Source organism: Maylandia zebra, linkage group LG12, assembly GCF_041146795.1.
Source record: "Maylandia zebra isolate NMK-2024a linkage group LG12, Mzebra_GT3a, whole genome shotgun sequence".
Taxonomy (NCBI): domain Eukaryota; kingdom Metazoa; phylum Chordata; class Actinopteri; order Cichliformes; family Cichlidae; genus Maylandia; species Maylandia zebra.
In genome coordinates this window covers 18,952,050-18,965,270 of record NC_135178.1, presented here as the reverse complement: position 1 = coordinate 18,965,270, position 13,221 = coordinate 18,952,050, and the positions used below count along the sequence as shown (strand labels likewise).

The following is a 13,221-nucleotide window of genomic DNA, read 5'->3' as shown; positions in this document are numbered from 1 at the left end:
GAAAGACACATTAGTTGTTACACGGAATACCAGTCATGCCAAGTATGCGATACTGAATCAGGGGTGTAGACTGCACTGACTATAAAATCCAAGCTACTCTTATTTTTTGTGTAAATAGTAGGTTACTGTGACATTTACAGCAGGATAATGCAGATGGCTCCTCTCTGGACAAAGTTTATGAGCCCATTTTATAAACCTTTCATTTTTGCCCTTTGAGTCTGGTTTGCTCAGAATTGGCCTACATAAAGATACACTTTCTCCCTCTTGTGGACAGTAATTAGAATTGCAATTATGAAAAGGAAAAGGAAAAACAAAAGGATTTTGGCTTCACTTTTTTCTAGCGAGATATGTAGCAGGCACAATATTTGTAGTGATTTGGTAACCTTTACCGTACAAGTGCCTATTGGTATACACATTGCCCTAACAAGCAAAAAATGCTCAGTTCGATCTTGGGAGGAGACACTATTCCCTTTTGGCTTGTGTCAGGAAGGAAATTTGGTATAAAAATCTGCCAAATCAAATATGAAGAGCTACTGCTGCAGTGACCCTTCAACAGGAGTGTCTATAGATAATGTCTGTAAATAGTGTCTATTTTACTAATAAAAAAGCAAAGCTGTTAGGCTTAGAATGTAGTTTAATAACAGTAATGTTTTACTCTTGCCTGCTCTTATTTTAGCAATATGAAAACTGGAGGCCCAACCAGCCTGACAGCTTCTTCTCTGCTGGCGAGGACTGTGTGGTGATGATATGGCATGAGGATGGTCAGTGGAATGATGTTCCTTGCAACTACCACCTCACTTTCACCTGCAAGAAGGGCACAGGTAAAAAACAAACAAACAAAAAATCCACTTTTTAAAAATTTCTTAAGGTAAAAATGAAAACCCATAGTTCCTGTAAAATTCCTTATCAAATGCCTTTGTCTCGTCTGGTTTACAGTGGCCTGTAGTCAGCCTCCTGTGGTAGAGAATGCACGTTCCTTTGGGAAGACACGTGAACGGTATGAGATCAACTCGCTGGTGAGGTACCAGTGCCGTATAGGCTTTATTCAGAGACATGTCCCAACTATCCGTTGTCGTGGGAATGGACGATGGGATATCCCGAAAATCAGCTGCATGAACCGTAAGTGCACACTGTTGCTCTCAATAGATAGACATTACTCTGATACGTATGGAGTGCCAAAAGTGCCAAAACTGAAAAAAAAAAATACAACATTTAGTATGTTATTTATTCATTTAACATTTTTATGCTTGCATTTATTTATAAGTTGTTACTTTTTTGCATTTTGTCCCAGCCCTGAATATTTATCATATTTTCTTAATACATTGGCATTTAACTGCCCTCAGATGCCTATTAGGAGCAACCCTTATTTCTGAAGTGCATGGTTTTTGAATTTTCAAAATTTGTCATTAAATGTTTTCTTGTTGTCCAACGTTATCTTTATGGGTGAAAGAGTTAATGCTTAATTAATTCATAATTTGCTTTAAAACAGCTGTGGTTATGTTCTAAATAAATACTTTTCGTTTCGAGTTTTCATTGGCTAAAATATATTTTCCTGATCAGCCAACAACAAAATTTGACCTTCATTGTAATATTGAAGCACAGAGAACAACATATATTTTTGTGCATTTAATAAGATATAAACCTATTTACTGAGTTTGCTACTCAGCATTAATCCAATGTGTAAGATTTTGACAAATAATTATAGTTTGAGAGCTAAAATGGGATTTTTTCCCCCCCAACAGCCTCAAGCTATCAGAGGACCTTTATCAGAAGGCATCAGCACAATAGTCTCTACAGCATCCACAACTTCAATAACTGGCAAGATGAGTCCTTCCACTTTCGTCATCAGCTCCGACCAGGAAGGAGACACAAAATAGAACATAAGTGGAAATAACACGGCACACCTGAGACGAGAGCACGTGCCAGATGCTTGTTTGAAAAGAACAAAAAAAAAAAAAAAAGCACATGAGAAAACTTATCAAAGAAAAAAAACAACAACCTGCAGTTTTTGTCAATGGAATCTTACAAAGTGCCTTTTATAGACATGTAGATACAAGACTTTTTCTTATCAAGGGGCACTATTTTATAATAATGCCAATGTGGATTAAAAAAAGTTTCAGCTGGCTACTGGAAAAGCAAAAACTACTCTTATCATACTTAAAAAAAAACACTAAAATCACCCTTTTTCATGATGGTTGTCTAGTCAATTTTAAAATCAACTGGGCTATTTAAAATCTATGCAAGTGTTCATTTTCTAATAGAAAGAAAGAGATTATACTGCTCATGTAAACATTAATATTGTGCTGTTTTAATTTGGGCTTCCTTTTTATTGCGCTTGCAAAGAACTCATATCGCATGAGTTAAACATTATGTTGCATACAAAGAGCTATAAACTTTCTTACATACAGATCTTTTCCCAGAATTTATAGCTCATTCTATAAAGGGGCAAATTATACCCTGACATGGTTTGACAGGTTTCCTGTATAGTAGTTATTCACATTCTAGATTAAAATATCACAAGTCTGGGGAAAGTTTTTCACTGATTGCTTGGTTATCAGCTTCTTTGTGATGGCAGCTTTTAGTATCAAATTATCACCTTTCATTCTCTCCTGCTGTCATCAGATATATGTCAGACTAAATGTTTATAAATAGATTTCTATAGATAGATTTTAAAAAATGTAACTGACATTTTCTTTTGTAGGAGACAGTTCAATATGAAAGATTGCTCTCTAAGTCCTATCGACAAAGCCTTTATCAACAGATGGAAATTGATGACTATCGTCTACTTCAAAAGGAAAGTGTAGCTCAAGAAGCCTCTATTTTCTGCTCAAATATGTTCATTGCATAGCCTTTAATTAGTCACAACAGCATGTTTACAATAACTTATATAACTAATGCTGTGCATAATCACACACCAAAGACTCTTGCTGTCATCTGTTGTGGGGTAGCTTATATGTAAGTCTTTTTTTTTTCTCTTTTGGTATGATTTCTAAAAAAATTGTTTCTGTTATTGTGGTCAATTAAGATCAGTCATTGAGAGAATGTATTTTGTGAATCACTCAGAAAGACTTGAACGTAACAGCTGTTTAGGCAGAGATGCGTATAATTTATTTTCAAGCTGCTCTTGATTGCTTTACTTGTTTTACTGATGAAATATGATTCTGTCACTTGGGCCTCACGGGGATTCTTTTTAAATGTTTTTATTGTTTGTTCACCAGGACGCCGGCAACATTTGCATGCTAACAATCTAAAAGTAATTACTCAGCAATATGATCCATTTACATGCCTTCTTCTTTTTCTTTCTTCTTCTTTGTTTTTGTTTTTTTTTTCAACTTTAATGGCAACAGTGGACCAAAGAACTCAGAGACACACATCAGCAATAATCTGCATCGATTTTGTTCTGTAACATTAACAGACGTGAATTTTTTTTTAAGGAGAAATGTTGTTTTGTTGTCTGAGTATTTGTCTGTGTGTTTTAGCCTTGATGTGCACATAATATGATTTTATATTTATAAGTGTTTCTTTTTTTAAAGATTACTTTACAATGTGAATGGTTGGTACGTTTGTGAATTAAAAAAAAAACTTTTTTAACTGTTGTTTTTCCTGCTTTAAATCACCAATGAAATAAAATAAAGATTATTTACTTACAAAATTAAATTTGTTGACCAGATTTTTTGCAGATCTTATTCAGATCTAATTAGTCCAGAGTTTGTCCTTCTTGTAATGTTTTGATAGTGTAGCAGTCTTATTACACTTTTCTTTATTATGATTAGAGTTTTTATTATATAGGAAATGTGCTGCAAAATTGCAGAAGCCAGGTAATGAAGTTGAACAAAATTTAAAACATGGGTCTTCTTGCACTAAAGCTAATTTAGGATGCAGTGTGCACTACAGTGATTTCCCCAGCAGGTAGTGCTATCAGCCTTACTCATGAACCGAAGATTTTTTCTGCTATCACGTTTCATTTTTTTTAGCACCCACACAACTCATGGACACTAAGCATATAATGGTGAATTTAAACTTCATGTGAATCGCACTGTGTGGAAAATCATACCAGTATCCAATTTTTCAAAGTATTGCGGTGTCTTAAACATACATCACACACTTGTAGAAAAACCTATCAGACATGCTCTGCAAGCCCGTTGGTAGACAGTTGGTACATCCAGGGGAGAAGATAGGAAGTGGCAATGTGACTGTGAATTGTAGCAAACTAAAACTGGATTAGGGAAAAGTGATGCCATGCAGAAAAGGCTGATGCTTCAGTACTGTGAACCTGCATAAGGATACCCCACTGCTTTTCTCTTTTCTTTTTAGTGAATAGCATGAGTAAAAGTGGTCTTCTTGAAAAACATCTTGAGTCTACATGCTGGTGCATAAAGGATCCACATGAATTCCCTGTGTGGAAAATCAGAAGCTTTTTGACTACATTACCTTTCACTACTACTCCCACAGTGCCTGTTTATGCAGCAGTCACTTGGAGTTCACATTGTTGCTTACTAATAACACAAAGCACCATTACCTGAGTAACAACATCAGGTTGGTCATTGTAATCTGTGTGCAAGCTAAGCTGCGTTTTTCTCTGTGAGTGCCAACTCTGTCGTTAGAGGAGACGTGACTTGTGATTAATGGCTGCTCCTGGATGAAATCCTGCCTCACGAAGTGCAGATGTCTCAAAAACCCCTAGGCCTGAGTTTCACTGGGATTTAACAGAAGTTCTAGATTTATTTTGGAAATGAAATGCTCCCAAGCTCTTACTGACTTCTTCAGCTTAGCAGGCACCTTAGAATAAAGTGTACCATTCACTTAATGCCATGATGTTTGGGTTTTTTTTATTTTCCATACATGCATATCTGTAATTCTGTCAAGCATCTGGAATGTAGCTAGACTAGTGCACTGCACTGGACTGCTTGAAGTCAACAGACTGCTCATTGATTTGACTGGCTGCCTAAACACACAGAGGCCCAAAGAACAGCTCACTTGATGCCAGCTGTTTAAATACATGCATATAGTCTTTTGTATAATACAAGTGCAAAAATCTATAGTTTATGTACACAGTTTATTCCTCAAAAATATCTGCTGTTGCTTTTAGCTGCATTATCCAAAAAAAATTACCTAAGATGGATCGCACACATTTACATTTGTCTAGCATTTCCCTGCTGTATCCACCTAAATCTGACCCTGTTCCCAGAGATTCCCACAAGCCTCTTAAAGACTGTGCTACTGTTCCCTTTGTCTGACTTAGTGGTGGGTTGGCAGCCTGGCACTGAAGATAAAAATGGCAAAGAATAAATGAATGTGGGGAGAGTCTAATCTTAAGTCCTTTCAGTTGACATGGCTTTACGCCAAATTCATGGCCTCCAATTTGGCAACTTAAACAATCCCATTTAGGTCCCTGCTTAAACTTCAACAACTCCACATGCTGCATGATTTTGCTCCAGTAAAATAAGAAGGAATGCAATTTTTAAAAAAGGAATATATGATTCAAAATGGATTTAAGAGTTGTGTTCTTTATTTCAAACAGCTTCATTTGAAAAGGTACAAGGTGCTAAGATACAAAATGTTTTTTCCTTGACAACTTGAGTTTTATTATTACAAACAATGCATCACCACATTATTGCATGTGTTCTACAGTGAGTGCCATATCTCTGTATCTCTAGAAAAGTTTTGTTGCACCTCTAATTACCATCTGTGAGTGTGATTGATCATCAAAATATGAATTGAAATTTTGCAGCTCATAGCAGCTCATAGCCACAATATGAAGATGTGCAACTCCATCAGTGGTCATGTGCAACCACACATTTAATAGTCATATATTAACTGCTGTAACATTAGATTTCTTCTAGGAAATGCCACTCGTGTGTTGGGACAAATCACATCTTCAGTTTAACTTCTCCGCTAAAATCCTACTAGTGTTAGAAACTTAATCTGTAGTTTTTCTTGAAAAGCACATTATGCACATGTAAAAAAACAAACAAACAAACAAACAAAAAACTATCAGTAACCCATCATTAAAAAGCAAAAACCTTTTGTTAGGACAAAAGAATACATTGCATTAGATTATAGTGGTCTTTCCGACTGTAACTGGAAATTGTGGTAATTGAAGCTTTCACAGCAAAAAGAGTTGTAGACCAAAACGTTTACCTTCATTTTCTTTGCAAATATTTTGATCACAACTATTCTGTCTGAAAAGCTTTTTTTTAATTTTTTAGTTTCAGAAGCTAAAAGCAAACAACATGCAAATGATCACTTTGTGCAGGGTAACAAGTACCCATAGCAGTTTGTAATAAATTTAACGTAATTCCCAAATGCCGAACTCGATAAAAATAAAATGTCACGCTTTTCTGTTCTTGCAGACTTTAAAGCAGCACATGTCAACTGCACGTGTGCATATTTGCACTACATTTGGAACTTCACAAATCCAATCATGTTTTGCAGGACACAAACTGTAGTCAGATTATGCTAACCATTTACTTCTCTGTCTCTGTTTCATCAGTCACATTTTGACAAAATAGACCTTTACTTAATACTCTGTGTAAAACCAATGAAAGCCACCTATAGGAAAATGCAAAACATAATAGCTACAGGTCATTTTTTTAATTCTTAGGAGGGTATAAGATGTATGCATGTATGTATATATATGTATTTTTAGGGTTATCACAGCTTTAGAAAGGTACTGGGTTCATGCTAGATTAGATCAAAAGCTTATCTGCTTCATTGTTTATTTTACTGGTTGTGGCTTTTGCTGCTCTTTGGTGGTCATGGCTTATTTAGACCTATCTAACCCATCACTGATCAGGCTTGTAGCAATACACGCCATAAGACTTCACTGTCTTGTCGGGAAACCCAACAAAGCGCACTGCTTCTTCTGTGGGGCTGCAGTTCTTCCGCGGCCTGGAGATGGGGTACCGGACACTTCCATCAGCCAGCCAGCCGGCATCACAGCGATCATAGCCTTCAAGCTTCCAGGCAGCAAACATGTGGCCCACCTTGGCAATCTCTGCACCGTCATCTCTGCATGCCTCCACAGCCTCATCGAAGGTCAGCCTTTCAGGCTGGACCAGCCAATAGAAATGACCTGACAGCAGATAAGGCAAACAAGACAGAATAATTCAAGCAGATGTGCTACTATATAAATGTACTAGTCTTTGTGGTCACTGCGTTTCATGTACAAAGACATTTTTATTAACTGACCTTTGAGTGCAGTAGTATAGCAGAACACATCAAATTGCCTAATCTTCTCTTGGCGTCCATAGGTTCTGAGGCCAGGCTCATTGTTGGAGCCACCACAAGGATGTCTGGGTTTGGTGATAGGATACTGCACTGTGCCGTCACTTAACCATCCAGCGTTGCACCAATCCAAACCGCCTTTCCACGCAGCAAGCAGCTGTTCATGTGAGGCAATCACAGCTTCCTGGTCCTCACAGGCTTGCACGGCATTGTTGAAGTTCAGGTTGTATCGGCCCAAAGGAGGGTAGTATGGGAACACGACACCTGAACGAAGTAGATCAGATGAAAATATGAGGAAGAAAGCAAATGTTGTCTCTCTTGGTTTTTCTCTCTTGAATATACATATATATGTATATAGTACAATCCCGTTCAGGGGGGGATACGTTCGTGATGTTGCATGGTAACAAGCGTATACCATTTTTTTATTTTTATGAAATTGAATATATTATTAAATGAATTTCAAAAAAGTGTAAGTATGGAAATAGTAACAAAACAAAATAACAAAACAAAATAACAAAACAAAATAAAACAGGATTTACCAGTCATCAGACCAGCATGCACCTCCAAGATAACCTCTTGCAGTGAATCTTCAATCCCGTTGTCGATGTCACAGTGATATTTTCCCTTGTCGTCCATGGAGACTTCAGTCATTATTAAAGAGGCATCTTCACTGTCGAGGTTCTGCAAGAAGACACGGCCCTCAAAGCTCTCATAGGCCCTTATGTGTGGTCCCATTTTAACCAGCACATCCTCGTTCAGAGCTTCATCATCTTCCACCTTTGTCCATTTTATCCGGTGTCCGTTGTTGCCAAAGGACACCGTGTCTGAGGACAAGATCCTGCAAGGCAGGGTGATGTTGCCACCTAGTTCAGCAGAAACCTTGACTAGAAAAGAAGAAATATGATATAACCTTTCTGCTCTTGTTTAGAATTATGATACTTGGATAAAAAAACCAAAACCAAAAACCCTTTGTATAACATTTTTATGTAATGATTTTCAATGCAAAAAAGGGGGGAAAAAATTGTAGAAACACTTTTTTAAACTTCTCCTTGTTGCCTTTTTTTTGTTTGCCTTGTTAATGAAACAGCTACGTATTTTGGCATGTCTATAATGTTTGTATTATTGTAATATACAATACACAGTGTGACATCTGAAGCATTACATCACACAAAGCCAGTGAAGAGTCTGGAGTCTGTTTGGTTTATTAAATGTAATATTGGGCACCGGCCAGTCCTCAGCCCTGAAAGCCAATAATCCTTTTTCAGTCTCCTTCCTGCTGTTGTCAGTACTTGCACTTATAAGCCGTTGGTTCCTCAGCATTAACCCACAAAATGAAGTGCTTTTCTTTCATCCACTACATCTGATTTGTGTTAAGTGTGTCAGGCACATAAATAATGGGAAAAGAGAGCAGAAAATATTGTTGACAAAATACAGAATCTAGCTGTCATCATTATTTCTTTTACTTATTTCCTCTGTGCACTCCCTCTCTATCTTTCCTGTCCAAGCTAGGTCAGCCTTTAACTCAAAATGACAGGTCATCTGTGTCTCACCACCGGTTCCCATCCTCTATCTTTAGACCTCACAGGGCTTGCTTAGTTAAGACCCCAGCCAGGAAAGAGAGTGGGGGCTGTCTGTGCCAGACAATAACAAGCACTAGATAAATGCATGTAGACAGCACCGCTGACACCCCCTGCCCCTATCCTCAACCTATAAACACACCGCAGTTTAACCTTTTAACAATCTAACGTGTAAACATAAGTGAGGTAAGGCAAGAAGCACCGCAGAAGACTTTTTTATTATATTCATAAATAACCCGTCTTGTTCTTTAAGTTTCAGGTACTCATTAAAAAGTATAGGCGCTACTCTGTGTCTTTTCTCACTCACTCAGTATGGACGATCTGCATGTAAGTCTGCAGTCAGCTTCTGATTTCTGACTGAGGATGCAGCTTTCATGTTGAAGGCCTTTCACTTTGAGCAGCCACACCTGAGCATGACTGGAATACTGTGTCGCTGGCTCTTCAGCGGGAAACATTTCCCACATGGCTATTACAGGAAATAAAAGTAGACAGTGGCTTTGACTCTGCTCAAACCACAACCTTCCCTCAGAACACACACACTCACAGTGGAGTGACACTGAATGAACCTCTCGTCAAACGCCTGCCGAAACTGTCCCGGTTCACACAGTAGAAGTGTGTCTGGAGTTCTTTCAGTGGTTCTCAGATCATTAGAATTAATTAGCAAAGGCAGTGCTGACAGACCTAATCTACCCTTCAGTCTCACCTTATGCCACTCTAAACTCTATGTTCTCATTTCTTTCATGAGGCTGCACATGCCAGTGACTACCTCTATTACCAAATCACCACACCCATTGCCTCACTTGCCTCTTGAGTGGTCACCGAGACGCCAGGTATTTTATGAGCTGGGAAAAACACTTCTGCCGCTGCTAATTGCCAGTGTCTGGACAAGAGTCGTCTTTGCCCGTTTTGTCAGAGAGAAATGACTCACAGCTTCGCTGTGCCTCGTAAACACTCTGCATGGGTAACGCTGTGCATAAAGTAGAATTGAAACCTGAGGCATCCAGGATGACTGAACTGGCAGAGGTAAGGGCAGTGCTGACATCAACACAGACTCACCAGATGTAATTACAGCCAACAGTGATGTCTGAAATTATTAGAAAACAGAGTAAAGGGCTTCATTGTAGTGTCTCGTGAGAACACTGTTCGAATGTTAAATCAAGAGCCTCTGTGTGAGCTGTAACCCTGAGGAGGACGGAGCCAATTCAGTGAATGCTGAAGTATGAACTGCTTGGGATGATGTTAAACGAAGGCACAGTAAATAAATTTGTCTTTTTATTTGTTCTACACCCTTGACAGTTACAATCCCAGAGAGACAGATGCATGTTAAAGCAACTCCTGAATTTCTCCTGCTCCTGCAGTTACCACTAGACAGACATCCCAAAGGAGACTGTGGCCCTGGCCATGCGAGACATGCTGCACATATAAAGCAACAGCCTACTGCGGGTAGTAATCCTTCTGGGAAGAGAGGGAAGCCTTTCTTTTCTTTGCCATTCTCCAACCGTCTGCAACCCTCTGAGGCCCAAGGTGGTTCCAAATTGTCATAATTATTGGTGGTCAAATAATAGGGAACCATTATGACTGACACTTTCGTCAACTGTGCAGCAGTTGACAAAAAAACAAAACAAAAAAACCCCCAAAAACCCCAAAACATAAATGAACACATGTGTAGGGCAATAAAAAGAAGCTTAGCAGCTGCAGCCAAGACCTACTGCCATTTTATTACCAAGCACAGTTCAGTCTCACTGTGTAAAAGGTGGTTTTAGCAAGTGATTGGAACCATCTGCTTCTTTGCAACACTGAAGTGGAAATGATCTTTACAGTGATCCAGGTCCACTCTGTGCCCCATGCATCATGTTATGCTCTTACTATACTGTATACTGTGTAACCCCTGAGCCTTTCCTGCATGAAGTTACTAAACAATCAACATTAAAAATCTCTTTGAAAGGATGAAACTCTGCAGAGCAACAGTCTGCATGTTCATATCTCCTTGTGCACAAAATGCCACACCCTCTAGCAGAGCGAGCAATGCTTTACAACATCCCAAAGTGTCGCTCTCTTATGTTGCTGGCCCACTTGTGTCAATATGGAGAAAGAATTAACAAGTGCAGCTGGGATAAACACAGCAGGCCAACTCCTACACACGTATGCCAATAAGCTCTTTCCTGTATTCTGTCATGCAAAACAAGTGCAAACACAAAAAACGTGTGTGCGCACATCCTCGGTACAAGCGCACCATAGATTTCCATCAGAGTGATTTGTTAAATTTCTGTTGAGCTTAATAATACAGGATCAATACCACCAAAAACGTGCCTCTGCGAACATCTCATCTCCTACCCTAAACACATCTTCTCCTCACCCCAGGCCTCATTTGCAGCCAAGCCCCTTTCCCCACTCTACCACAGTAGCAACCAGGCCAGGCTTCAGTAACCAACAACCACAGTAAGCATTAGACTTAACAGACTATTACTTCACAGGAAAAGACAGAGTCATTTGGCCGCTGTTCAGCATGGGGCTCTATACATTTGGCTGTGGGTCATTAATCTTAACTCCGCTCCTGTCAGGCTGCCTGCTACCATGGGCTGATTTCCAAAAGCTCCCAGTGGCAGAGTGAGTCAGTAGGTATAAGGACAGGCAACGCCCCTCGAACTGAGGGAGAATACACAGCTCATGTGGCGAAAAAATATACTGTACGGAACAACGCAGCTGGCCTGGGCTGAGCAAATGCTTTTACATACTTCAGGCAATGACATCATATAAATGAACACATAAACACACACTTGTGACATCACCCGCAAATGTTTAAATGTTTGAATGACAAAAAAAATACAAGCTCTCCTCATAGAATGAAATTTTTGTCCCAACAAATAAGCCGTTTCCTCTGCTCCTGGAAGAGAGACAGCTGAGACGTTCCTAATTTGACGTACTGAGTCAGCTTGCAGAGCTGCTGAAAGCACATTAAATATCAGTCAATACATATAACATGAGGGCATCTCCAGCAATTCCCTTTTTTCTTTCTCTGCAGCACTAGATCTAGCTGTGTTTTATTGGGAGCAGCTTCATCTCATGGTGTCATTCTGTAGGAAGCTGTGAATTTGAAATTACAACAGCATTATGATGGAGTGCAGGGGCTCCTTGGAAAGATTTCTCTAAGTTTTCATTTTGTGTCTGGAACAAATAGTGTCAGAAAGTTAAAAAAAAAAATCAACACCATAAATCACATTAAAGTCCGCATTTACATCCACAAAAAGGGGGACAAGCACTACCAGCCCAATTTAATCCACTGCAGCACTTGTGACCTATTTTAGGAGGACAACCAGTGGTATTACTCATTCAGCAGAGTGGGTAGGAAGCCCCTATGAATGGCAAGGGTAATTTATTCACCAGCCTGTTCGTGCTGGGGTGGTCTGTGTGCAGCACATCAGTGAGTGTAATGCTGAGTTACACTGTGTCTGTGTGAGCGTTACTCCAGAGATGTGTTTGTTACCTGCTGCTACAACGACACCGTTATAAGACAAGCTTTTGATGGGGTACCACTTTGCTCAGGCTTCTTGCACAGCTCATCCCCCCGCATGCACACGATTGATGCAACATCATGCATTTATAAAAGATCACACATACATACAGACACTTGGGCATGTTAAACTATTTCACATCATTTTAAATCTTACCTGTTAAGATCGTCTCTTCACTGTACGCACTGCCAGCCAGGATCAAGCAGACTATAGTGATGCACAGCAGCCTCATCATTTTCTCTCTCACTTTTTAGTTTTTGCAAAAAGTGTTCCTTTAGCAAAAAGTTAAAAATGTAATTTATCTATAATGTAAATATTTAAAGAAAGCTGAGCGCTTTTTCTTCTCTTTCAATTTTTACTAATCAGCTATCCCCTCCTTTTTTTCCGTTTGTTCAGCAGCCGCCTGTGGTGCTACTGGAAAGTTTGGGCTCCTCGGAGGTCCAAACAAGTGCCTTTTATTGTAGCCCAGCATGTTTGAGACCACTCCTTCTCCCCTCAGCCCATCACCATGTAGAAGCTGTAAATCAGCCCCCCTTTGCCACTTTTTATAAAAAAAAGCAACAAAAAACTCTTTTCTCTCAGGAGAAAAAAGGACAGAGCAAAACTTTAGACAATTAACCTGCTTGTGATTATCCAGAAGGTTCTGTGTATTCGATAGCAGGGAAATTTTAATGATCTTTGTGGTGTAGTATGGATCACAGTAACAGTCACACCAGTTAGTAAAAACATAACTGTAAAATGTAAAAACTCTTTTGGATCACATGCTTTGTCTGAGGATTTGCTTTTGGTTCATTAACTCTGAATTTTTGTGGCTTCTTCCCGTTTTTATTATCCGGTGCTCTTAACCTTTAGATGCACCCGTGGGTTTTGACCCCACAGGTTGTTTTTCTTTAAAAATCTTTAAA

At 39.1% G+C, this 13,221-nt stretch overlaps 2 protein-coding genes across 2 annotated transcripts in view; one reads left to right on the top strand and one right to left on the bottom strand.

Moving 5' to 3' along the window:
- Positions 1 to 3,591, top strand: part of vcana (versican a) — a 54,217-nt gene extending 50,626 nt beyond the window's left edge. Inside the window, exons 14-16 of the mRNA XM_076890517.1 lie at positions 677 to 821; positions 937 to 1,119; positions 1,743 to 3,591. Coding sequence (XP_076746632.1) covers positions 677 to 821; positions 937 to 1,119; positions 1,743 to 1,894 — 480 coding nt within the window. The 3' untranslated portion in view covers positions 1,895 to 3,591. The remainder of the gene's footprint in view (positions 1 to 676; positions 822 to 936; positions 1,120 to 1,742) is intronic.
- A 1,896-nt stretch (positions 3,592 to 5,487) lies between these two features.
- On the bottom strand, positions 5,488 to 12,756 carry LOC101475311 (hyaluronan and proteoglycan link protein 1). The gene is made up of 4 exons (XM_004544430.4): positions 12,473 to 12,756; positions 7,767 to 8,111; positions 7,192 to 7,491; positions 5,488 to 7,075 (listed from the first exon to the last, which is right to left on the bottom strand). The coding sequence occupies exons 1-4, from the start codon at positions 12,549 to 12,551 to the stop codon at positions 6,786 to 6,788; spliced, it is 1,014 nt and encodes a 337-aa protein (XP_004544487.1). The 5' UTR covers positions 12,552 to 12,756; the 3' UTR covers positions 5,488 to 6,785.
- Positions 12,757 to 13,221: the final 465 nt, after the last annotated feature.